The following is a 26804-nucleotide window of genomic DNA, read 5'->3' as shown; positions in this document are numbered from 1 at the left end:
AGATGAGGATGAGGAGGAGGGAACGTGAGAAGACTGCAATGAGGTAGGGGAGAGAGAGAGATGGGGGGTGGGGGGGGTGTGTGTGAAAGGCCGGCTTTAGGATGCTGGTCCGCCTCTCAACAGTGCAGCTCGGGGGTAGCTGCGGCATCGGACCGCCGGACCGCTCTTCATCTCAAACACCCCCCCCCACCTCTGAAAGAAGACTTCTCCAGAGCCACACTTCATCCCGTCCAATAAGGTGGCTCGCAAGTTTGAAGCCGGCAGTCCGCAACGTCGTCCTCAACTTTCCCATCACGTTGCCGAGAGGCAAAGAAGACACAAAAACACATGACAAAACCTTGTCATGTAAAGCAGTGGTCCCCAACCCCCGGGCCGCGGCCCATTTGGTACTGGGCCGCACAGAAAGAAAAAATAATTTCCATGATGTTTTATTTTGAAAAGTGGCTGGATTCTCTCTGTTCCATCCGTCTCACTTGACGCATGTCCATTGTGCGTGTGCTAACTTTATCTCATGCCGCACATTTTTACCATTTTTCTCTCACCTCATATTTGGTGTCAAGTGCTGATACTATGTGGGAATGCATAAAGGTAAGTTTTGATGACTTATTGAGTGCTAATGTGCACATTTGTGATGCTAGTGCACTGCCTTTTACCACACACGTCAAACAGCCATGTAATAATCTCTCTGGAAAAACTTGGCCGGAACTGGTGGATGGTGGGTCGCCATTCATTTTGTGCTTTTAATTTGATGTTATTCATGTCTTAGTTTTACATAATACCTAATAAGATGAATTACATCGCTGCAATGTACGATGTGTTTGCAGTCAATTCTTAAAAACAGCAGCTATTGTATCGGGGATCTTTGACTAGTGTTTTTGCAGTAGGTCTGTACAAACAGAAGCTGTGATATAGTGGATCTTTGACTAGCAGCTTTGACGCAAGTCCTGAAAAACAGCATAGCGCTCTGATCATAGAGAGGATCTTTGACTAGTGTGTTTGCAGTAAAGTCTTAAAAACAGCAGTTATCATATAGTGGATCTTTGACTAGTGTTTCTGCAGTAGGTCATTAAAAACAGCAAAGTGCTCCTGTCACATAGCGTCTTTGACTGCCATTTTTGCTGTGCATCCTTAAAAACAGCAGCTATCATATAGGGGATCTTTGACAAGTGTTTTTGCAGTAGGTCATTAAAAACAACAGAGTGCTCCTGCCAGTGTGTGTCTTTGACTGCCATTTTGCTAGACATCCTTAAAAACAGCAGCTGTCATATAGGGGATCTTTGACTCGTGTTTTTGCAGTAGGTCTGTAAAAACAGCAGCTGTGATGTAGTGGATCTTTGACTAGCAGCTTTGCAGCAAGTCCTGCAAAACAGCAGAGCTGTCTGATCATATAGAGCACAGGTGTCAAACGAGAGCAATTAAATAGGTCGAAAGCGTGCTTTGATCAAAAACTACATTTCCCACAATACGAAGTGACGGCTCACCGCCACTAAACAGTGTCTCCACATCAATGCCAACGAGTTGAACTGACAAATAAATAATGATCCCAAAATGTCCAGGGAGAGAAAAGTTGATGCGGATGGAAGAGCGTTTCAAGAAAGATGGGAAGGCGGGTACTTGTTTGTGCTTCAGGGAGAAAGACCGGTAAGTCTTTTGTGTTACGAAGCGGTGTCGGTTGTTAAATAGTTCAATCTGCGTCGGCATTTTGACTCTAAACACAGAGCTAAGTACGCCAAAGCTTGCCTTCAAGAAAAGCAACAAATTGCCCAAGAATTAGAAGGCAAACTGCGCTTGCAGCAGAGTGTGCTCACGAAATCCACAGCCAAAAACAATGCGGCAGTGGAAGCTAGCTTTATTGTGGCTGAAGAAATTGCCCACGCTTCCTAGTGTTTTTCACAGGGAGCGTTTTTTGAAGCAGTGCATGCTGAAGGTCTGTGAGCAGGTGTGTCCCCACCAATTACAGACTTTAAAACATATCAGTTTTTAGGTTAGTTACTAACCTAAAAACCTGACCAATATAGTTGTCAACTTTTGTTTTGTAATTTTTATTTGATTACATATTATTTATGTGTAGCTGCTGTTGCAGTTATTTCGTATTTGCAGGTTTTATGTTTGCATGCAGACACATGATTGTAGTCAGACCATCAGCTGGATGCAAGACTGTGCAGCCTTTTTTTTGTAAAATGCTACATCTGTCATACATGTTGTTAGCAGCTAACAAGTGTTGATTCTACAGTAATTAAGCTCATTTTAACTTTGACAAAAACGTTTTGAGCAAAGTTAATGTCATAACTTGTGTTTTATGTTATTTTTCTTCATTCACTTGGATAGTTTGATCCTTGATTGATGGAGTCGTGTGGGTTTCATAAGCTGACAAATTCAAATGATTAAGTAAAGTAAAGATATTTTTGTTCTATGCAACTGTAATGTTTGTCACTTGAATAAGTCATAAATGTGGAGTTATTTAACATGAAGGAGTTGTTACGGTACGTTTATTTTACGTTCCATTTAGTTTTATTTCTAAGTTACATCTGGCCCTTTGAGGACAGCCATTATGTCGATGTGGCCCTAAGTGAAAATGAGTTTGACACCCCTGATATAGATGATCTTTCATTACTGTGTTTGCTCGAAATTCTTAAAAACAGCAGCTGTCATATAGGGGATCTTTGACTCGTGTTTTTGCAGTGGGTCTGTAAAAGCAGCAGAGCACTCCTGGCATATAGAGACTCTTTGACTGCCATTTTTTCTATACATCCTTAAAAACAGCATCTGTCATATAGGGGATCTCTGACGAGTGTTTTTGCAGTAGGTCCTTAAAAACAGCAGAGCGCTCCAGTCGTGTAGAGGCTCTTTGATTAGCGATTGTGCAGTAGGTGCTTGAAAACAGCAGAGCGCACTCCTGATCTTTGGCTCATATTGTTTTAATTAAGTGCTTAAAAACAGCAGTTGTCATATTGAGGATCTTTGACTAGCATTTTTGCAGTAGGTTCTTAAAAACAGCAGAGCACTCCCGTTGTATAGAGGATATTTGACCATTGTCAAGATATTTTTTGTGCTGTATGATTTTATGTGAAGGAAAGCAGAGTCTTGTATAGAAAATTGGACTAACAGTGAGGGGAAGTCTGCCCCCGTGGTCCTGGTGTGAGCTATCCAGGATGATGCCAGCAGTGATGGATCAAGCAGATAGCTGTGTGCATGTGATTTGCTGGAGCAGGCAGCTAATTTGTGCTTTGCAGCATCTGTTGCTCCCTGCTCCTCCTGCTCCTCCTCCTGCTCCTCTTCCTCATGGCAAGACAGGTGTTAGTCTCCTCACATACTTCTAAGGGCGCTATGTCGTCTTCACTCATAAAAGTCCCCCTCCTTTTTTTTTTTTATAAAATACAAAAAAAAGCCAGCCTGACTGATGCTGTGCGCGCTCGCCGTGCACGGCGACAAAGCCAGATGGCACGAGTCACCATGGCAACACACACGGAAAAGCCGTCAGCCGCTTAAGGGCACGAGGAGAGATGAATAAACTAAAATGAGATGATAAATTATTGTCGGTAAAGCTGAACAGTGGGAGTGGAGGGTGTTTTATTTTGTTTTATTATGTGTTTCTGTCTTTTTCATCGCCAGACTGGCGGCAACGTGATGAGAAAGTTGAGGACAATGTGTGGACTGCCAGCTAAAAACTTGCGAGTCACCTTTTAGACGGGATGAAGTGTGGCTCTGGAGAACTCTTCAAGCGGGAGGGTTTTGGTAGTCAACCTACTGCAAAAATACCAGTCAAAGATCCTCCATACGACTGGAGCCCTTTGCTGTTTTTAAGCAGCTACTGGAGAAACACTAGTCAAAGATCTTCTACTGAATACGACAGGAGCTCTCTGCTTTTTTAAAACAGCGACTGCAAAAATGCTAGTGAACGATCCACTCTGAAGAAGCACTACAGCAAAAACATTGGTCAAAGATCCTCTATTTATGACAGGAGTGCCGTCCTGTTTTTTTTTTTTTTTTTACAATCTAATGCAAAAATCCAAGTCAAAGATCCGACAGGAGCTCTGCTGTTTTTAAGGACTGAAAAAACACTCTTCAAAAATCCTATATGTGACAGGAGTGTGATACTGTTTTTGGGAACCTACTGCAAAAAAACTGTGACAGGAGCACTCTGCTGTTTTTAATGACCTACAGCAAAAACACTGTTTTCAAAGACCAACTGCAAAAACGCTTATCACAGATCCATTTTATGACAGGAGTACTCTGCTATTTTTAAGAACCAACAGCAAAATCACTCATCAAAGATCCTCTCTTTATAAGAGGAGTGCTGTCAGGGTATATGAAAATCTAATGCAAAAATGTAAGTCATAGATCCTCTATGTGATAAGAGCACGCTTCACTGTTTTTAACTGCAAAAACACCAGTCAAAAATCCTCTACATGACAGGAGCACTCTGCGGTTTTTAAGGACCTACTGGAAAAATAGTTATCAAAGATCCTCTACATGACAAGAGCACTCTGCGGTTTTTGAGAACCTACTGCAAAAACGTGTGTCAAAAATCCACTACAGGACCAGAGCCCTCTGCTGTTCATAAGGACAGTTATCAAAGATCCTCAACATGACAGGAGCTCTCTTCTGTTTTTAAGCACCTACCGCAAAAATAATAGTAAAAGATCTGCTATACAATCCTCTACATGACAGGAGCACTCTGCTGTTTTTGAATATCTAAAAAACGCAAGTCAAAGATCCTCTATGTGACAGAAGATCTCTGCTGTTTTAACAACTGACTGCAAAAACACCATTCAAAGCTACTGCAAAAACACTCGTGAAGATCCTCTACATGGCAGAAGCGCTCTACTGTTTTTGAGAACCTACTGCAAAAAACGCTAGTCAAAGATCCACTATAGAACAGGAGCTCTACGGTGTTTATCAGGACCGACTGCAAAAACAGTCATCGAGGATCCTCTACATGACAGGGACGCTCTGCTGTTTATAAGCACCCACTGCAAAAACACTAGTCTAAGATGCTAGTCTATATGACAGGAGTTCTTTGCGGTTTTTAAGGAACTACTGCAAAAATGCTAGTCAAAAATCCTCGCTATGAGAGGAATGTGTCTAATAATGGTATATACTCGTGTAACGTGTACCTTGAAGTACAGAAACAGAGTTGTAGTGCAGTTGTATTTGTGTGCATTTGATTAAAAAGTGGACATCATTGACCCGTATCGGGTGCAATGACTTGGTATCATACCCGTACCGTCTATCCCGCTTGGTGTTGTTCCGGTACCTTCTTATCCTGCTTGGTTTCATACCTGTACTTTTTTCTCCACAGGAAAAAGGTACAAAAGAGCCGAAGTAAGTAGACGTTATTTATAGAGCACTTTTCCAGGCAATGGCCACAAAATGTTTTTAGGGCCCGGTACAGAATGCAAAGTAGAGGGGGACATAAACATTTTTTAAAAAGCAACAACAAATGCATAAAGCAGGACACAATTACAAGTGTGGATCGTGATGAAAATACAGAGCAGCCATGATGCTGATCAGCTAACCACAAGCATGTTTAAACGCAAACATCTTCAGGTTTTATTGCAGTCAAGAGAAAACACAAGTGCTACCTTGGAGTCCAATTATGAGCCCCATCTTGAGGGACAACGGTAGACTCTTGCTGTACCTTCTATTTTGGAACCCTCAAACCTTAGAGCTCCAATAATTGACGCTTTAGGGAATAGAAACACTTGTGTTGGACTCCTACTTGTACCCTGATTTTTGGCTGGCTTGTACATGGGGGGGCAACCTACGGCACATGGGCCATATGCAGCGCGGCACAGCATTTAGATCAGGCCCATAGTGTATGAGTAAAAACAAATGCAAGCTCAGGAAATCCCAAGCTAACCAAAAATGGAATCTAGGCTCGGGTTTCAGCTGACTGAGCAGTTTGCACCTTCCTACTATTCCAACATTGACTCTGTTGCTGTGTTGTGCAATATACATATACTGTACATATACATATAATTGCGCGTAACTTTTTTCTCGTAAATTTACAACTTTATTGTCGTAACATTCCGACTTTATTCTCGCAATGTTACAGCTTTTTCTCAAAAACGTACGATATTATTTTCGTAAATTTACGACTTCATTCTGGTAATAATTACGACTTTTTTCTCGTAAATTTACGACTTTATTCTCGAAATATTATGACTTTTTTCTCATAAATTTACGCCTTTATTCTCTCAATATTAAGACTTTTTTCTCGTAAATTTACAAATTAATTCTCATAAATTTACGACTTTAATCTCTTAATAATTCCAACTTTTTCTGGAAAATGTAGACTTTATTCTCGTAAATTTACGACTTAATTCTTTAATAATTTTGACTTTATTCTCGCAATGTTAGGGCTTTTTCTTGACAATTTACGACTTTATTCTCGTAAATTTACCACTTAATTCCTTAATAATTCAGACTTTATTCTCGCAATGTTACGGCTTTTTCTCCAAAATTTACGACTTTATCATCGTAATAATTATGACTTTTTTCTCGTAGATTTACGTCTTTATTCTCGTAATATTATGACTTTTTTTCTCGTACATTTACGACGTTATTCTCTTATTATTAAGACTTTTTTCTTGTAAATTTATGAATTTATACCTGTAAATTTACGACCTTATTCTCTTAATAATTACAACTTTATTCTCGTAAATTTACGACTTTATTCTTGAAATCTCAGATGATTATTTTTTTTATCAATGTGGCCCTAATACTCCATCGTACCATACTCAACCACAAAACAGCAATCGTTTATTGATTAACTGAGAGATAGAGAGAGAGAGTGAGGGAGTGATGTTCGAACCGCCATGCAGGAGCGAGGGACGGCTGTATTCAGATTGGGCCCCACATCCTTTGATTTTTTGGATTGTTTGGACACCTGTTTTACGCACATTTTTGGATAGCTAGTAGCGTGGCCCTCTGAGGCCCACAAAAGGTTCCCACCCTCCAGCCCTGTTCTGTGGGGAAACAAGTCCCTCAGGCCTGGCGGCCTTTTATTTGTCAGTGAGCCACTTTCATGGCTGCAGGACAAGATTTAATAACAACATGTCTTCCGCATTACCGCGCTCAAAGTTCAATTTTCAGTTCAATTTCACATTGATTTGGACGTGCATTAAAGTGAATCACCTTGAGGAAAATGGAGAGGTGCACCCCTCTCCCCCCAACGGCGGTGCAAGGGAACACTTTCCCAGGAGATTCCAATCAGACACCGTAACAGAGCTGGTTCCAGTAATATCAGGGAAGATGTAGATGATGGTTATAGATTTCAGGGGCTCTCAGGTGCATTAGGCTGTATTACAGCTTCCCCACAAGGCCACTTAACGCTGCGCCCGCCATGGGGCAAGGAGGAGGCAGGCAGGCAGGCGTGCAGCTTGCATGCATGCCTGGCACATGAGCAAAATGCATTTAGACACATTTAGAAATTGTGCATAAATAAAGCTCATCTCTGACGAGTCCAGCACAGCCTGCTCTGTGGCGTAATGCGATGCCACACTTGAGGACGCATACCTCGGAGAGCAACAATGGCAGCCTCTCCTCCCCGATGGTGTTGTCGCTGAACCGTAGAGGCTTCCTTAAATTAGGAAAACAAACGGAGAGGAACTGAGAGAAGATGGCTATCAGGCACCATCAGATACCTGCTCTCCAGGGGGAGGAGGGGGCAGCTTTTTTGAGCGAATAAAGAGCTTTTTTAGAGCACGGGCCTCTTAAGTAGGGAACTATTTATATTGGCCTAGTGCTAGTTTGAAATGGATGGGGATTTTTAATTTCTACACTCCTTCCTCCAAAGCCTCCTTTTACTCCCATGGGAATAGTTTCTGTCAGTTTAACGCTTTCTTCTTTCCCCTTCTCTCCTCTCCTCTTCTCTCCTCTCCTTCCCACCTTGATTCTCCTGTGAGCTCTTGTCAATTCAGCTTGGTTTACAAGCCATTCTGGCTTTGATCCCGCCCTTCCTTACATCCCTTTCTTTGCCTTTCCCTCGGTTTATGGGCAAGCGGATATAGACAGTGAACACACCGGGGAACATCCGCAAAGGTATGTTTGCCGCATCTCCAGAGGAACACCATGTATGACGGAAGAATCTTCCCGTGTGCTAGAAAACTGAATGCAACCTTCCCGACTTGCCTGGCCTCCCTTCCCAGCATCCTCCCGGCGTCAGTTTGTATTTCTTCCGATTTTTGGGAAGTTGCCGCTTGTCATGGCACTACTTTGCGGCTCTCCCAAATGATGCGTTTGTCCACCAGATGCCAATTTTTTGGTCATTAAGATACAACTTTATTCTTGGTATATTACAAGGGTTTTTGTGTACATAATACATGCAAAAATACAACTTTATTCTCATATTCCAATTCTGTTTATATTAAAATACAACTTTATTCTTGGAATACCGCAAGGTTTTTATGCTAAAAAGGACAACGTCACTCTTCTTACATTAATACAATAATATAAGTAAGATTACCACTGCCGTGTCAACAAAAATGGATAGAACTCAAAACATTGCGATTTTATTATGTTTACTTTCCTCATAAAAAGATTAAATACATTTTGTAACTTTACATTACATTTATTTTGACATTTAAAGTTTTTTTTCTTGTAAAACCAATACATTATTCATTCGCTTAACATTCTGATTTTATTCTCGTAATAATAATATATAAAAAAAAAAATCAACTGCTGGGGCTGCGTGTGCCCTTCATCCATTGCTCGAAGGATAAACTCCAAACGCAGCACCTTGAGACTCTCGTCTTGATGTCCGGGGACTTCAATCATGTGACACTTTACAGAAGACTGGCTGCCTTCTACCAGAATGTGGACTGTAACACCAGCGGCAACAGGATAATAATGTATGCAAATATCAACGATGCATACAGTGCTGCCCCCCCTGCCTGAACTGGCGAAGGCGGACCACAACCTGGTCGTGCTCAAACCTCATTATACACCAAAAGTGAGGAAGGTACCCACAAGCACAAGCTCATTCAGGAAGTGGTCCCCTGAGGCTGAGCAGGCTCTGATAGACTAGTTCGACACCACTGACCGGGATGCATTGCAGAGCCCCCACGCCTGCACTACGGACTGCATCAACTTCTGCATGGATGTTGTGCCAGTAAGGACTGTACGCTGCGTCGCTAACAACAAGCCCTGGATAACAAGTGACCTTGACATCAAAGACCTTCTGAACCTGAAGAAGATGACCTTCAAAGACGGTGACACACGAGCACTTAAGCAGGTAGAGAAGGAACTACGAGTCCAGCTGAGGGCAGCAAAGGAGCGATACAGGAGAAAATAGAAGCAGGGATGCAGAACAACAACATGAAGCAGGTGTGGCAGGGAATGAAGACCATCACGGGCTGCAGCTAAAAGAGAGGTGCCCACATTGAGGGGGATGTGAGGAAGGCAAACCAGTTGAACGTGTTTTGCCATGAACAGAAGTACGCGGACAACACGGCCAGCGTGGGATGTATCAGGAATGGGCAGGAGGATGAGTACACAAAACTGATACAGGACCAGTGTGACACAAACCACCTGCACCTCAACACCACCAAGACCGGCGAAAGGGAAATGGTGGCGGACTTTCGGAGAAAGAGGACACACACAGTACCTGTTCGCTTTAAAGGTGACCGTGTGGAGGTGGTTCACACTTACAAATACCTGGGAGTGCAACTGGGTGATAAACGGGACTGGTCTGCCAACACTGATGCTCTGTGCAGGAAAGGGCAGAGCCGTCTGTACTTCACACACAGGACTGGACTGGAGGATTATTATGAGGATGTATAAATGTCACGTGATTTGTCTCATATTTGTTTATTTATTCTTATTCTGTTTTTATTTTCTTGTTTCTCATGTCTTGCCTGGGTTGTTTAAATTTAGTTTGTGATTTAGTGATTAAATTCATGATGACATTTTTGCAGAGCTGCTGGAAAAATGAATTTCTCTTGGAGAGAAATAAAGTATTTATCCATCCATCCATCCATCCATCCATCCATCATCCATCCATCCATCCATCCATCCATCCATCCATCCATCCATCCATCCATCCATCCATCCATCCATCCATCCAAGATTATTTTTCTTATATAGTAGGTATTTCTTTTCAATAAAAATATGAATTTATTCTTGTCGTAGTGCTTTCTTTCTCCCCAAAATAGCTCTATTACTGTACGGTAACTTACGACTAGTCACGTAATAGTCAGACTTTTTTTTGTTAAATGTGTTTTTACGGTAAAATAAGAAAAGTGTAACAAAAAAGAATATTATTCTTGTAATATTATAACTTTAAGTACAAAATACAACTCCATGACATGTATTTTTGTGGTAAGCTCCAGCTTTGGTCATGTAATATTGTGATGTATTTTGAAATGTTTTTCTTGTGAATTTTTTTCCCTCCAAAAATAAGAAACTATTTACCTCATATGGTTGGTTTGACTTGGTTTCATTTTATTTGAACATGCATGAAGGTTGCAATGGAATACTTGTTATACTTTTGATATAATAAGTGTAATAATAAAAAATAAAAATGCATGACGGAACAAGTATACTGTAATGATAATACTGACTTGTTTTGTTTTGTCAAAGTAAGACTTTATTCTTGTAAACATTTGTTTTTATGGTAAATTAATTAAGAAATATTCTTGTATATTTTATAGGGGTGTCACAAGATTTCTCATTCCAAAAAAAAAACTGTCTCGTGGGCACTAGGCCTGGGACGATAATAAATTAATTAATCACACAATAAATGAAAATGAACTCAATAATTTTGCCGGCTTCATTATGTTGCCATGTGCATGCATGCAGGAAGAGGGTTCACTGTGAAAAGTGTAAGATACTCTTCCCCTGTTATAAAGATTTTACTTGACGTTATTTGATGTTTATTGTTATGCATATTTGGAGCGTCCGGACCGGAGCAGGAGGGGATAGAAAAGAAGAGAAAAGAAGACAGAGGGGGGAGTGCGAGGACCACAAGAGGACAACTGTGCACGTTGTGTCACGGGCGGCGTGAAGCCACTAATTAGGATCCCAAGATGCAGTGTTTGTGTAACTAAAGTTTATTCCAATGTCCACAAAAAATGCAAACAAAAGCACAAAAATACAAAAAGTACAACACAAAGCTTCCGGGCCGAGCCACGGGAAAAATAGAAAACCAAAAATGACTAAACTAAAGACGCTTGTAGACACAGGGATAGTTGGAATACAAAAAGCTACGTTAACAAAAAACACTGCTGACAACCGAGCAGGAGAAAACTACAAAAACTAAAATCGCCACTGAAAACCAAGCAGGAATTAACAAGCAAAGTTCCACCAAAAACCAGAAATGATGCAAATTCAGCAAATTAACATGGTATGCTATCTTCAATTAGGTGTTGAAACTTCCTCACCTGGCGATGGCAGCAGCGGCTTTTTCTGTGCCGATAATCCTCCTGATCAGAGCAGCCATTTGAAAGAACGGTGCAGCAACGTGCAAGAATACAAAAATGCGCACGTGTGTTTTGACCTGGACACGCCACGCCGGATGATGACATCACTAAGCGTCACGGCTACTGGACCGTAAACTACCGTCTAGAGGCGTAAAAACGTCCTTACTTTGCATATTGTCCCCATAAATGTCACTTCAAAGGAGTTTCAAATAAGGACAGATGAGCTAAATATGAATACTGAATGAAGTGAATCAACTGACCAGAAGAAGAAGAAGCAGGTCCACTACAACTCCCATGACCACACATACCCAGAAGATGATTTTTGATTTGATTTGGTTTATTTGAACATTTAGACAGGCAGACTGAATCGAGCAACGTTTGACATCTTTATCATCAAAAGTGCTAAAAAAAACCCACACATCCATATAAAGTCTGCCATGCTTAAATCCAATGCTTTATTTCCTAGTATCGATTCAATTGACTGATTACCTTTTAAACGATGTTAGATCAACATATGTCATCCGGAATGGAAACTTTGTAAACACAGATCGATGTAGTTGGATCAAAGGAATATGAATCAATGGGTCACGTAGTGGATGAATCACTACACCCCTAATATTTATAGTTTCAATTGTTACGTTCATTTTAAATTCACAATTAAAAGGTTCTTTTTTTTCCTAAATATGACGTACTGTACTTCACATAACGAAAGGTTTTTTTCTCATTTGAAAAAAACATGAAAAACATTTTTAAAAATGTAGATAATTCTAGTTCAACTTCATTCTGGCAATATAAACATGCAGTTTTGGGACATAAAATAGGGCTTGAAAGATTTCAAGGGTTTTTCTTGTACAAACACAGCTTTACTCTCACGACAGAATTCATTTTTTTTCTTCCGAATTTTTGTTTTAGTTTCAGTGTGGCGTCAATACTCCTTTGTAGGAAGGTGAGGGAGGAGGCGAGGGGGAAAATTGCCCACTTACAGAAAGGGATACGAGAGAAGTAGGAATTTGGGGGTTTTGCAAAACATGTCAGGGGTACATGAAGGTAAAGGTGGATGGGGAGGATGTCCAGTTGTTTCTGTGGGAGGTGTGTGTGTGTGTGTGTGTGTGTGTTAGGTGCTTGTGTCATTAGATCCAGATTAAAGCAGAGAGGACCACTCTGGAGGACTCACCTCTGATTCACAGTGTTACTGCGGGCAAAGACAAGCCACGTGGGACACATATACATACTCTGTGTGTATGTGTGTGTGTGTATATATATATATATATATATATATATATAGATATATACATATATATATATATATATATATAGATATATATATATATATACGCACACGTGCACACATGCTGAAGTAGTGATTCACATTGAAGGTAGCCACCATGACACACACACACACATCTGCGAGCTAATTAATCAAATGTGCTGTATTAATTAGGATTCAAATCAGTTGCTATGGGAACCCCTTAAGGAATCTTCAGGTAGAATGTGTGTCTCTGCCGCTTCCAATGACTCTTTAAGGACGAAGACCAAGGGGACCAATTCATAGCACCTACAATGATTCAGCTGGCTGCTTTTTACATTGCTTCCCCCCACCGCGCACACACACACACGTTTCCCCTTAAGTGGCCTGAGGTGAACTTCAATTTGGGCTCGGTCATAGAGAAGCGGAGGAAATGGCTGTATTATAGTGGCGCACGTCGCAGCGGTGCGGCTGCAAGAGCATATGTGTTGGCAGTAACAAATAAAAAAATGTAAAAAAAAAAAAAAAAAAAAAGAAGAGCGGGGGCGGGGGGGTTACTCCTTCCTGCAAAGAGTAGCTTTGACTTTTCTGGAAAAAGTTTGAACGCGGCTCGCTTTGCAACAGCTCTCATCATCGCCATTACCACACCCGGTGACTTCAATCGCATCCGTTGGGACCTGCTACAGAACTTTTACTATGGTTTGTTGAGCATTTTTGCAACATAGAGTCCCATAAACAATCAGAGGATGTCCATTAGGATACATCATGGTCATCTACTGGTATGCATTTCCAGTTTTAACTGGAGAAACATTGATATCTTTGCTGTGCTGGTCTGAACATTAGCGCAGGTACAAGCTTTGCGTGTGTGTGTGTGTGTGGCTCGCCAGTTGTCATGGTTGCGGTGTTTATCACCTCGTTCCGCCGCCGACAGAGGCCCGAGGGCACGTGTGATTGGCTTCAGTCAGACAGACAGACTCGGGAGAGAGTGAAGAGTGAATGGGTGGGGGGGACTATTGGCACAGAGGAGGAGCAAAATGCCAACACGCTGCAGAGAGAGAGGCGGGTGAGTGTGGAAGGACGTTGGACAAATGTCAATGCAGGGCCTCTTCATGATGATCATGTCATCATTTGAGCTATGGAGTGTAATTTAGAGCTTTCCACATGCATGGAATGCACCATGCATGTGAAAAATGAGCTCTAAACGACATGGTTAGAAGAGGAGTCATGTAATTGCACGTGACATGTCACCTGAATGTGAGCTCTTGCTAAAAAAACAACAACAATAATAGTTATTAATTAGTTAGTGATGCACAGCTGTTGCCTATCATAGCAACTAGCTAGTGTTTGCCACCTAGCGGCGATGCAACACAAGTGTCCAATTCGGCAGTTGCTAACAAGGCAGTTCACTCGAGCAAACTGTTATTGGAGAGCCAAACCCACTTACGACAGTTGCCGATGATGGCAAGTGCCAGGTTAAACACTCCCGTTGTCTCTCCAGCAGTCATAATAACGTCTAAACAGATGGCATGCAGCTGTTTCCATATCCAGGTGGCATTCTTGTCCCCCCGGCTTACTACAGTCACTTCAAGACTTCCGGGTTCCCGGTCGACTTCACATCCAATCAGACCGCGCTAGAGTGACTCGCTTGAACCAATTACAGCACCTCTGGTCAGGCTGTCGTTCCCTTTGCTTTACTCGGGGGCCCAGGCTAATCGGCTTTATTTACTTAAAAGCTGTGCTTAAACTTAGCAGTAATAGTTAATTGCTGTGTTACTTTCCTGCCCGATGGATAAGAAGGAGGTGTCTATTTGAGGTTCGGTGTTTTGTGTCCCCGGATTCCTCCAATCAGCACTGGACTTGCGTGGTTTTGCCAGAAAAACGCGCCCCTAGGACATCCCATCCAATCAGGACGCCCCATAGTGAATGTAAGAAGTTGTCATCCAATCACAGTACCACTTGTTTTGGCGTCGTTCATTTTTGCTTAGCAGACCGGAAACTAATAGGTCTGTCACGCCGGCTTTTGTTTCCTTAAAAGTTTGAACTACTAATGCGTAGTTAATACCTACTTCTTTAATGTGTTTTTATGTAGAGTAGTGTGTTTGCATTTTTTTTAACTCTTGATATATTGCGTGTTGTGCTTTGATTGCGGCGTGTAAACACTGCTGTGGCTGGGTCACATTTTTAGCTGACATCCAGCTGAATCGGCGAAAGCACTAGAGAGTCAATCTGAATAGCTGCATTGTGGGGCGCCTGGCTAGTGTGTTTGTGTGTGTGCGCGTGTGTGTGACAGCGAGAGGCAGTTGAATATCAGAGCTCACAGGCCTCTGCAGCGTTTTTCCCTTTCCTCTGTGTCGTTTGTGCTCCCTAACGGCCCACGTTGCCACACGCACTCTCCATCATCGCTGCCTCCAGGCTGACACGCTGCTTGGCCGCGCTGAGGAGGAGGACATTACCAGCGACAGCGAGCTGTCCGCTTGTTTACGCTTGCCGCTTGCTGTCGGCCCACGGTGACAAAGTCCCCAGGATGCCCCAGACAAGCAAGTCCAGAAACACCCCGGCATCGGACTCTCCACGTTCAGCTGGGAATCCAGAACCAGAGGAGTGCCGAGATGTGGGAGACACTGGACTCGGAGGAGGTGGGGCAGAGGACGACCAAGGAGACAGTGAGATCATTAAATCTCCGAGTGATAACAAACAATACAGGTGAGATACCTAACTAAGGTGAGTCCAAACTCTCAGCTGATGTTGCTCTTTGCATAATTATCAATCCTCTATTTGTTGCTTGATGGACAAATGTGATTTAAAACAACAACAAATAGGACAAAACAGTGTTGTGCAATCGGCTTAGGCCACTACTAAGTACAATGAACTTTTTCACAGCTGTAATTATTGACATAGTGCAACTGTAAATACCGTATTTGTTCATAGTGGCTAGTATGCTGGCCTACTCAACTACGGAGAGTGTCAGGCGCGTGCAACAGCCAACAACAATACTGTGCAATAGTTGTAGGCCACCACTAATTGTGATTCACATTTTCCCCAACAGTCTTTTTTTTGTTTTTTTAATACAAATTACGCCTTATTTTGCTCATATACTGGCCTGCTCAACTACAGAGAGTGCCAGGCACCTGCAACAGCCAAACAGTACTGTGCAATAGTTCTGTTGTTGACTTTTTGGACATGTTTTATGTAGTCCAACAGCCAGTGCCTTCAAATGCTGGGCTACTCAACTACAGAGAGCACCGGCTGTCTGTTAGGGGCAAGGCCCTCTTGTACATTTTTATACCGATGTATTCATTACATTTTCAGTCACGTTTCTTATTCGTACAGCTGCACTGGCTGGTAAAGATGTCTACCGCGACATTGTAGTATCAGTCGTGGTAAAGGTAATAAATAAAAGTGAAGCATCTGTTTGAGGCGCGGTGTTTATTTATTTAAGTGGGCAACACACCCTGGCATCTATTGGAGCGCAGGCCACTATTTGAGCAAAGATAGTAGCAGGACAGCTATCTTTCCCTCACTCCCCAGGTACATTGTGCTGGACAACGGCCTCCGAGCTCTCCTCATCTCGGACTACAGCGCCCTAGCGGCATCGGAAGAGGAGGAGGAGGAGGAAGAGGAGGAAGGTGACGAGGAAGTGGAGGAGGAAGAAGGCGAGTCTGGCGATGAAGCTGAGGAGGAGTCTGATGAGGGCGGCAACGGAAACGCCAGCGGCGACGAGGACGGGGAGGGGAAGAAGAAGAGAAGGCGTGCGGACAAGCAGGTATCGACGTAGTCCACAACTTTTGGTACCCCTGCACGATTCACACCTGGCGTTACTAGTCGTGACTTGGTGGAGGTGCACCTACTGAAGGTGTCTAACATAAACGCCAATATCATCACTTGTCACGGTCACTGATGTCTTGTGATCTGATGACCATATTTTAATGTGTTTATGCGTTTGTGTGTGTGTGTGTGTCAGTCTGCAGCGGCATTGTGTGTTGGAGTGGGCAGCTTCAGCGACCCCGGCGACCTCCCCGGCCTTGCCCACTTTCTGGAACACAGTGAGTAATTATAGCAATTACAGTGAGAAAGCGGGAGGTGGTGGTGGTGGTGGTGGTGGTCTAGCGCTCCGAAGGTTAATTCGCTCCAGCCTTTTACATGGTTACCCATCACCAATACATTTGAAGCTGACATCCGCCGTATATGTTTTGCACATCTTGAGTTGGATGTGATAAAACATTAATGGGGAGGAGAAGGGGGGAGGGCGACCCTTGTTAAACCTGTTCCAGAAGCTACTTTGTCTCTCTAATTACTCATTTGAATCTCTTTTCCTGGGGGGGGGGAGTAGTAACATTTTAGCAAGTGGACATTTTATTGTTGGTATTTAAATTTTCAAATAAAGTAGAATTAAAAATTATGTCTTTTATATATTTTCTTTGGGCATTAATTTAAAAAAAAAAAAAAAAAATTTTAAAACATCACATCATCGTTGATGCACCACACTGCTGATAGGGATGTCATACAACTTCATGTCAAAAAATCTGAACTATCCTTTTAAGACACCAGAGGTGTCCTGGCTGGTCCAAAATGTTTTAAACACCACTAAAAAAGAAGAAAAACAAGGTTATTTTCCTTAACACAAACTAGTGTGGAACAAACACCATTTTGAAGCTGTTCCTTCAAGGTGAAATTATTACGTATTGTTGCTTTAGTGCAGGGCTGTCCAAACATTTTCCACCGAGGGCCTCATACTGAAGGATGCAAGGACCATGTTGCATATATTTTCAAGAAAAACTGCATGTCAGCTTTGTGAAATAGGTGAAAAGCCTATTATTAGTATGAACTTTGCTTTTTTGTCCCCTTTTTCTGCTTATTTTCCAATTATTTCAACTGTCTTCTTAAATAATCTTTGCAAATGTTCTTTTTGTAATATAGTCATTTTATTCCCATAATTTTTTGACTTTATTCTCATATTTTTTTCCCAACCTAATTTTCAAAAATTGCAACTTTATTTGGTTTTGTTTCTCAAAACTATTACGACTTTTTAAAAAATAATGAAATTTTTCTTTATGATTTCAACACTATGCTATTAAATGACATTATGTTTCCTCATAATATTACAAGTTTATCCCCGTAAAATTGTGACTTTTTTTTCCACTTTTTTTCTTTAAATATTCTTACATTATTCTTGTAAAATCCCAGCTGTTTTTTCCATTTCTGCTGCTGTTTTCATTTTAAACTGTTTCAACTATCTTCTTGTAAATTTTCTTCTCGTAATTATGACCTTATTCCCATAATATTTTGATTTTATTTACGTAACATTATAACGTTTTCTGTAGCCTGATTTTCCAAAATTTCCAACTTTATTTTATTGTGATTGTGTCTCATAATATTCAGACTTTTAAAAAATATACAGTGTTTTTTTAGTACTTCTACTCTAAACACTACAAAAGTGCCATTTTTCCTCATACTGTTACATTTATCGTCATAAATTAGCAGCATTAGAAGCATTCAATGTAAACTGTATGCATGTTTGAAATAAATTAAACCATTACCATAAATTAAGCCTTTTTCATGGGGTTCGGGTCCAAAATGTGAAAAAGGTCACTAAAGTAGACATTTTGGGTGCTATTCTCCGTAATACAAGCTAGTGTTAATTTTGAAGCCGTTCCTTTCAGGTGAAACTATTACGTATGGTAACTTTAACGAGCACAAGGAACAGGCTATAAGATTCCATTAATAATTTAGATGAGGGGCAAATGCTGCATGCAGCATGATGTGTCCTGGCTGGTCCAGAGAGGCCACAAATTATGTGATTAAGGGCTCACCATGGCAACAACAGATGCAACTCTCCTTATTGCAAGCTAATGTAGCATCAGAATCATTATTTAAAGCCAAAGTACTGCATACAGTAGCTTTTAAAGAATGTATAATTCTATTGTTTTGCAATATATTCCAAAACAAAAGCAAAACGTCCCTTGTGAACCCTCTTCCTTTCTCCTAATGCCTCTCAGAGGAGAAATTGTCTTTCTCTTGCACTGATGGGTTTGTCGAACAGCTCCTGATGGCCAATCTGAAAACACGGCCGCCATAAAAGCCGTCAGCCGATGTTTACAGCCATATTTAGGGCCGTCTTTTAGATAGCAACTTTGACAATAAATTTCCCGGCTGCATCTTCCCGCCGTCCGCATGAAACAAAGCAGCCACAAAAGCGAGTGAGCTGAAGGCGGAAGCGTCTTGGCATTTGTTGATTCATACTTTGTGCTTTGTTCCCAACCGCACGAGCCAGTGGTGTTCATGGGCAGCGAGAAATACCCCTCGGAAAACGGCTTTGATGCCTTCCTGAAGAAGCACGGCGGGAGCGACAACGCCTCCACCGACTGCGAGAGGACCGTCTTCCAGTTTGACGTCCAGAGGAAAAGCTTCAAAGAGGCGCTCGACAGGTGAGAGCGGATCACAGGTGCTTTTGTTGTGAGGGAAGAAAAGGACGTCTGAGGGATGACATTTAAAGGTGGAGGCAGGGAAACGGAAAGATTTAAGTACAAACATCCAGACATGTTTTAACAACTCAAGTGAGCCTCAGGCTGCTTGTCATTGTGATTAAAAACAATGTTTCAGTGAGCGGGAGGTTGCAGCACTGCTCTTCAGGTATGGCATTGATTTATCCATCATGTTTGAGCAATCTCACGTAGGGGTGTCCAAAGTGCAGCCTGGGGGCCATTTGCAGCCCACAGTTGTTTTTTTATTGGCCCTTGGTACATTTAAAAAGTACAATTAAGCAAGAAAACAACAGCAAACATGGAAAAAACAGCAGTCATTTTCTGCGCATAAAGTTGAAATATTAGGAGAACAAAGTCATGCTATTATGAGAAAGAAATCGTCACCTTAAAGCAGCGGTTCCCAAACTTTTTACAGTGGTGTACCCCTTCAGACATTTGACCTGAAGCCATGTACCCCCTACTCCTGTACACTTAAAAAACACATCTTTTGATATTAACTTGAAATATTGAACACAATTCATTTTATCCTTATTTCAGGTCAACATTTTTGCATGGTTACATTTTGGATAACGTTTCACATGAGCATTAAACTAAATTAAGTAATCATACAACATATCTTTTGCAAATATTGAACATAGTTTATTGGTTCATTAATTTTAAACAATTCCTGGTCAAAATGTGTATTTTGCATGGTTACATTTAGGTAAAGTTCCACATGAGCGCCAATTAAATAGATAAGTAATCATCTTACAAATTGAAGGGGAAAGTTTAACAATCACGATAAAGCAGTATCTAAGTACACAAATACATACAACCAACGATAAAGCCCCACTCGCAGTGACGGGTTGTCACCGCTGCACCGCATGGGGATTGGAACACCAATGTAAATAAAATCTTTGAGATTAAACACTATTAATGCACAAAATCATCATCAAACTTACTTGTTCAAGTGATGCACACAGAACGAAGAACAACACCGTGTGCTGTCTCCTTCCTGCTTTCTGCTCCGTTCTCCATTGCGCCGTGAGGCGTTCAGGTGCACTCGTAATTGAGAGTGTTAGAGGCCAATTGTTGTTCATTTTTATTCACGTACCCACCATTACAATTGGCATACCCCACTTTGTGGAACCTAGGCCTTAAAGGAAAAAAAAAAATTATGGTATTGTTGGGAAAAATGTCATTTTGTAAAAGAATAAAGTTGAAATATGACATAATGTCTTTTCTAATGCCGTAATGTTATGAGAAAAGTCAGATAACGAATGAAGTTGCACATTTGGAAAGATTAGGTTGGGAAAAAGTTATGTTATAGGACCTAGGTTTCCAAAATGGGGTACACGTACCCCAAGGGGTACACCAATTTTAATAGGGGCTATGTGGAAAAACAATTAGCAACTCTCACTCTTAATTACAAGTGCACCTGAATGCCTCACGGTGCAAGGAGAAGGGAGCAGAAAGGAAACAGAGCATGAAGTTGTTCATCGCTCTGTGTGCATTATATGAACAAATACGTATGTTTGATGGTTATTTTGTACATTAAGAGTGTTTAATCTTGAAGATTTTATTCATATTGGTGTCCCAATTACCGAACGGCTTAGTGGTGAAAACATCACTGAGTGGGGACTCCCCTGAAAATTAGGCTTTATCGTTGGTTGCATGTATTTTTGTACTTGGGATACCGCTTTATTGTGATTGTTGAACGTTCCCTTTCAATTTGGTATTAAATTAATAGAGAGACTTAAACCGTAGCTATCATGACTGGACCAAAAATGTGAAACTCAAATTCAACCCATTCAAACTGAAGGATGCCAACATCAGACTGGAATAAAAGGTGTGTAGGATGATTACTTATTTATTTACCAGTAATCACGTGAAACTTTATAGATTACGATAAAATAAACCAATTAATTATCTTCAATATTTCAAGTTAATAAAAAATAAAAAGCAGTAGAGGGTACATGGCTTCGGGTTCGTGACTGTAAAAGGTTTGGGAACCACTGATATAGGAGTGAAGTTATAATATTATGAGAAAAAAAGTTGTCATTTTATGAGAATAAAGTTGTAATATTGTTCTACATCACTTTTTCACCACGTAGGTTTGGATTTTATTTATTTACTTAATTTTTTTGTTTCATTTAAAAACTGCATTTTGTGTTTAGTTGTGTTGCCATTTTTCACACCACTGTATACACAGCTCATAATTGGGACCCCTCTTCCCCCCCATATCAGGTGGGCTCAGTTCTTCATCTGTCCCCTGATGATCCGCAACGCCATCGACAGGGAGGTGGAGGCTGTCGACAGTGGTAAGTCTCCTTTCGTTGCAAAACTCACGACGCCTTTGTTTTGTGGTCTTGACTATTTCCACTGTCTGCATCAGAGTACCAGCTGGCTAAGCCCTCAGACTCCCACAGGAAGGAGATGCTGTTCGGTAGTCTGGCCAAAGCGGGACACCCCATGGGCAAGTTCTGCTGGGGTGAGTTGATGAAGCGCAACCACCGGGACAAATAGAACACGGCGGAGGGCCTCGCGCTCGGGTGTGTCATTTGCCAAGAACTGCCACCCCCCTACAGCTCCCTGGCGCCTTTGCGTTTGTGGACAATTTGTCTCTGTTGATTCTGCAATGTGCCCGCTCACCAGGGAACGCGCAGACTCTGAAGGAGGAGCCCAAGAGGAGGAAGATCAGCGTCTACAAGCGGCTGCGAGCCTTCTGGAAGAAACACTACTCCGCCCATTACATGACCCTGGCTGTGCAGTCTAAAGGTCAGTGAGATGTGTCTCTTAGAGATTGACAGAACTCCCTAACAACCAATCCGTTGCTGAATTGACTCCTAATTAAATGGTATAGCTCTTAATGAGGATCCGCTCCATCCATCTTCAGCAGACTGTGGCTAATTATTCACAGCTCACCTCAAGTGGCCACATTCTTCACGGTGATGTCATCATCGGGCCTCCACACATTCTCACACAGAAAATATCATGCTGCAGCCTAATTAAGAGCTGTAGAGAAGGCCGATGATGGCTAGTGCTGACATTTATGCCAAAAAAAAACAAAGTTATGAATTCTTCCCCAATTCTTCCCTCAATATATTAAAAATAATGATCTTTGCAGAGTTGTCTTGGGAAAAGTCAAAGCACTGGAACAGACATTGTATAGTGCAACCAGTGTACATAAATGGGTGAGAAGTAAAAACTTCTCAAATCTAATGTCCCCGACTGCTGACAACTCAGAATTCAACCAACGTTTTCTGGAAAGGGTCGCACAAAACTTCAGCGGATTTAACAAGACTTTGTCATAAATTATGAGGAATTTTTGTAACAGTTATGATTTGCTTTTTCTTTGGCTTATTGCTTGTTTATCGTAATGCCTCCGCAGAAGCGTACATTTTAGGGCAGTGGTTCCTGACATCATCAAACCTCACCTTTATGCATTCCCACACAGTGTCAGTATTTGGGAACAAATATGAGGTGGAAGAAAAATATGAAAAATACAGTATAGTAGTCTATCTGTGCAGTGTGGGAAAACTACAACAAGCAACAACCACTTAACGTCACATGACCCGGAAACGGAAGTTCGTATGGTTTAAAAATGAAGTGACTTTTTTTTTTCTTTTTTCCATAAAAACATTTAAAAATAAGACATTTTAGAGCTGTAATTATAATATTGTGAAACCGTGATATTTTTGCCCAAGGTTATCATACCCGCCCATGCCTAGACTATTTGTCTTTATAATAATAGAAGAAGAATGGGTGAATGTGGTATTAATGTGAAGAGACTCGCCTCCCAGGCATGTGTAAATCATTCGGCATATTTTGCGAGGATTAATTCCACAATTAGGTTTTGCCACAATAATTTCGCTTTTTCTTTGTTGTTGTTTTTTTTTATATAACTGTGATGCAACCGCAAAAGCATAACATTTATGTCAAAGAGGAAAAAGCGTGATGATAACCAAAGAACCAGAAATTTTTTGCGACAGTTTTGGTTAGTGATCAGAGATCAACATGCTTCGCTGTCCAGGCCACTCTGCACAGTATGGCTGAAGTGATCATTCATCTGTGTAATAATAATAATAATAATAATAATATTAGAGAAATAATGGGTGAATTTAGTGATAATGTGAAGAGACTCGTCTCCCAGGCATGCACAAGTAACCTCTGCATATTTTGTGAGGATTAATTCCACAATTTAGATTTTCTTCGTCTTTGGCTTTTTTAGGAGGGGGCGGGGAATTGTGTGACGCCGTTACAAAAGTGTACCATTTATGGCAAAGGGGGGAGGAAAAAAAAGTGTGATGATAACTATAGAACTAGAAATGGGCTGATTCAGTCCAATATGGCCGAAGTGACCATTACTGTAGTTTGTATAATAATAATGATAGTAGAGGAAGAATCGGTGCATTTAGTGGAAATGTGACAAAACTCGCCTCCCAGACACACGCAGGAATTCCCGTCTGTACGTCTGTCAAAATAATTTCAGTACAGTAAGTATTATTATGCAGGGTTTAACTTCTTTTTACACTTGTATGAGCGTTTAGAACGTTATAACACGTGACCCGTAAAGATGCTATGCGTCATCAGAAAGTAAGTAGGTTTATTAGACAGCGGTTAGCGTATTTTTTTTTACACTTGTAGCACAATTTAAAAACGTGAAAATTGCCTGTACTGTACAGTTAATAAAGGTTTTACGGTGGCACCGTTTTATTTCTATTGTTTGCACTGGGGGGAAATTGCAATTGGGATTTGTCTAAATGTGTTGAATAGCTGGAGCCACGATTACACACTCAGCCTGCTGTTGTCACAAGCATAGAGGAGGATATTTCCCCCACAAACAGGGCTGAGAGGATTCACACAGCCAGGTGCTTTTCTCGCAAGGATAAACCCTGTATAAATGAAATTCTTTTTTTCTTCTTCTTCTTCTTCTTCTTTCCACCATCCACATCATGCTGTGAGTGCTCTGTCTGATATGTCACTTCAGCAATGACTTCTTTGCAGCAGCTAAACAAACAACAATATGACAGAAGAGCTGAAAACAGCAGCAAAGTAACTATGTCGCATTGGATACTACAATGGATGGCGATTAGTGCTGAAATAAAACCCAAATGTTCTTTAGAAACACCATTTTTAATGTTGTACGTCGGCTTAAGTGGAATTGGAGGAGCACCTCATTAGATTTTAGCCACTGTATTTATTGGGATTACTCTTCGGGTCCACAAGTAGATTCAACTGCAGGAGATTGAGTGTGAATAAAAACACCAACAGAAATGCAGCTGAAATATTTCTATATTAAATACATTACTAGGGGTGTCACGAGACACCAAGACAACAAGATAGTAACTTTACTTTTAAGAAAAGTACAATAAAAATAACAATATATTGCTATCTACTAATATAATTTCTACTACGTTACACTCTTCTGCACTCTGTGTGTATGCTAGTGGCCCCGCCTCTACCCACCAAGACAAAGAGACTATGACTGACAAAAGGGCTCACTCCGTTCATGCCGGTTTTTTTCTATGGAACAAACGCGCCAAGGTACAGAACCCAATGCACAGAGTGAACACTCTTCCTTTTACGAGGAAAACAGACACGCATGGACATGGCAATATACTGCATTAAGACCAGTTCATTTTCATTTATTGTGTGATTAATTCATTTTCATCCCAGGCTCGTCCCAAGGTTTGAATTTGCTAGAAATAATCAGATATGAAGAATAAAACAAAAACACTCGTTCTAATTTCTTGTTAGTGTTGGTCTCACTCAACTCAGTTTTGAAGCCAATTCAAAACTGCATTGCTAATTTGGCATCAGTCGAAAAAGTAACACAAAACTCAAAAAAATGGGCAAATCTAACAAAACTAAAGGTTCTTTCGGCACTATGCCTTTTGGGGAAAAAAGTTCGGCTATAATATAAACTTAAATAGTACAGCCGTTTAAAAAAAATACAGCCGGTTAATCGGTCAGGCACACTGTTTGGAGCCATTGCTGAATTAGCAATGAGGTTTTGGGCTTTTGTATGGTGACAGTCACGATACTGCTAAACCACATGTGTCAAACTCGTGCCATGGAGGGCCGAGACACTGCATGTTTTCTCTCCAACCGGCTTCTTCAGCAGGGGATTTAATTGATGAGCTCCTTCTCTCAAATTGAAGGAGGTGTTGCTCATTAAAATCACCTGCTTTGGTGACCGGCTGGAAAGAAAACCTGCATTGTCTCGGCCCTCCATAGCACACCCCTAAAACCGTGAAATACAACAATGCAATGCACAAACCTAGCAACAGTACTCTATCTCATCAATAAGGAATTCATTTCATGTTTAAAATATGCCGAAGGCCTACGAAAAAACCCCAGTCCAGCCTAAAAATGGCCCCCGGACCGCACTATGGACAACCCTGTATTAGATTGTTCATTTGTGGCTAATATTGTCCGCCAGCCTGACTGACACACGCACACTTGAGTTCTAATTTGTCCTCGCCGTCTGCGTGTGTCCTCAGAAAAACTGGACACGCTGGAGGAGTGGGTTCGAGAGATCTTCAGCAAGGTGCCCAACAAGTAAGTGTTGCTTCAAGGAGGCACTCGCTCACCACTGCAGCCATCGGGGTCCTGTCGCCTCAGCAAGGATACCACTGCAAATGTAGCTCCTGGGATTTAGCTCGCAAATGTCAAGACTTCAGCCATTTCTTTTAAGCCTTTTTTTCCCCCGTATCTCAGGCAAACTCCCCCTCAAATTCCTTCGACTTGAAAGGGCTGTTAAATTATTCCTCCATTAGCTCTTCCTTAGACATACTGCAAGATCTTTATTGTCACATGGCTCCACTGTTACTTTTCAGCTACTGCTCATGTATGCAATCTTATCAAGCTACGCCGGGTTTGTGGTCTACAAAAGCAAATAACCACCGAGGCCTCTAAGTGGCGGCACGTCCATCAGTGTTGGCGTCGGCAGCTGTGGTTGTTGGCACCCTCCTGATGATTGCTTCCAGCAGCTGTTAACTACCTCTGTATGCGCTTTAAAACGTGGGTTCTAAAATGGTCTCAACCTGGTCATTAAGTTGCGACCCACTTTTTCTTAAGTAATTTGAAATTTTTAGGTATTTTTATAATTTTTTACAGTTTTTTTTGTCATTCATTATTTTATTTTTTACACTTTTAATTAAGTCATTTTTTTAGTTTTGATTTGGTTTTTTTTTTACACTTCAGTAATTAATAATTTGTTTTTTTTACATGTTGAAGTAATCATTTTTTAAATTTTTTTTACAGTTAATTTAAGTCTTTTTTTTTTTTAATTCCTTTTGTTTTATTTATATTTTTTACTTTTATGTAAGTCAAACCAAGCAAATCACCTGTCATCTTGAAACATCCATCCATCCATTTTCTATGCCGCTTCTCCTCATTAGGGTCGTGGGGGTATGCTGGAGCCTATCCCAGCTGACTTCGGGCGAGAGGCGGGGTACACCCTGGACTGGTCGCCAGCCAATGGCAGGATGAATATACTGTACATAACTGCATGTCCAAAGTGCTTTTTAGAGGAAGAGAAAATATTGCTTCATTTTACTTATATAAAATTTATTTTTGACTTATGACATATTTTAATTTTAATGAGAGCCCCGCGTTTTCATTTACAAATTTTGATGCACTCCGAGTTTTATGCCAATACCGATCCCG

At 41.2% G+C, this 26804-nt stretch overlaps 1 protein-coding gene across 2 annotated transcripts in view; it reads left to right on the top strand.

Moving 5' to 3' along the window:
• Positions 1-14409: 14409 nt before the first annotated feature.
• The window catches only part of LOC129192612 (nardilysin-like), a 35884-nt gene continuing 23489 nt past the window's right edge, over positions 14410-26804 (top strand). The window contains exons 1-8 of one of the 2 annotated variants that reach the window (XR_008573458.1): positions 14410-15372; positions 16198-16432; positions 16631-16712; positions 18941-19094; positions 21378-21451; positions 21526-21621; positions 21786-21908; positions 25637-25694. Coding sequence is in view for 1 of the 2 variants with exons in the window: in XM_054796794.1 (XP_054652769.1) it covers positions 15194-15372; positions 16198-16432; positions 16631-16712; positions 18941-19094; positions 21378-21451; positions 21526-21621; positions 21786-21908; positions 25637-25694 (1001 nt within the window). In the remaining variant the exon portion in view is untranslated. The remainder of the gene's footprint in view (positions 15373-16197; positions 16433-16630; positions 16713-18940; positions 19095-21377; positions 21452-21525; positions 21622-21785; positions 21909-25636; positions 25695-26804) is intronic. The other variant, XM_054796794.1, reaches the window with a different exon arrangement.

The sequence above is a fragment of the Dunckerocampus dactyliophorus genome, chromosome 13 (assembly GCF_027744805.1).
Source record: "Dunckerocampus dactyliophorus isolate RoL2022-P2 chromosome 13, RoL_Ddac_1.1, whole genome shotgun sequence".
NCBI classification, from domain to species: Eukaryota; Metazoa; Chordata; class Actinopteri; order Syngnathiformes; family Syngnathidae; genus Dunckerocampus; species Dunckerocampus dactyliophorus.
Note: the sequence above shows the minus strand (reverse complement) of the source record. Positions and strands in the feature narration are given on the sequence as shown.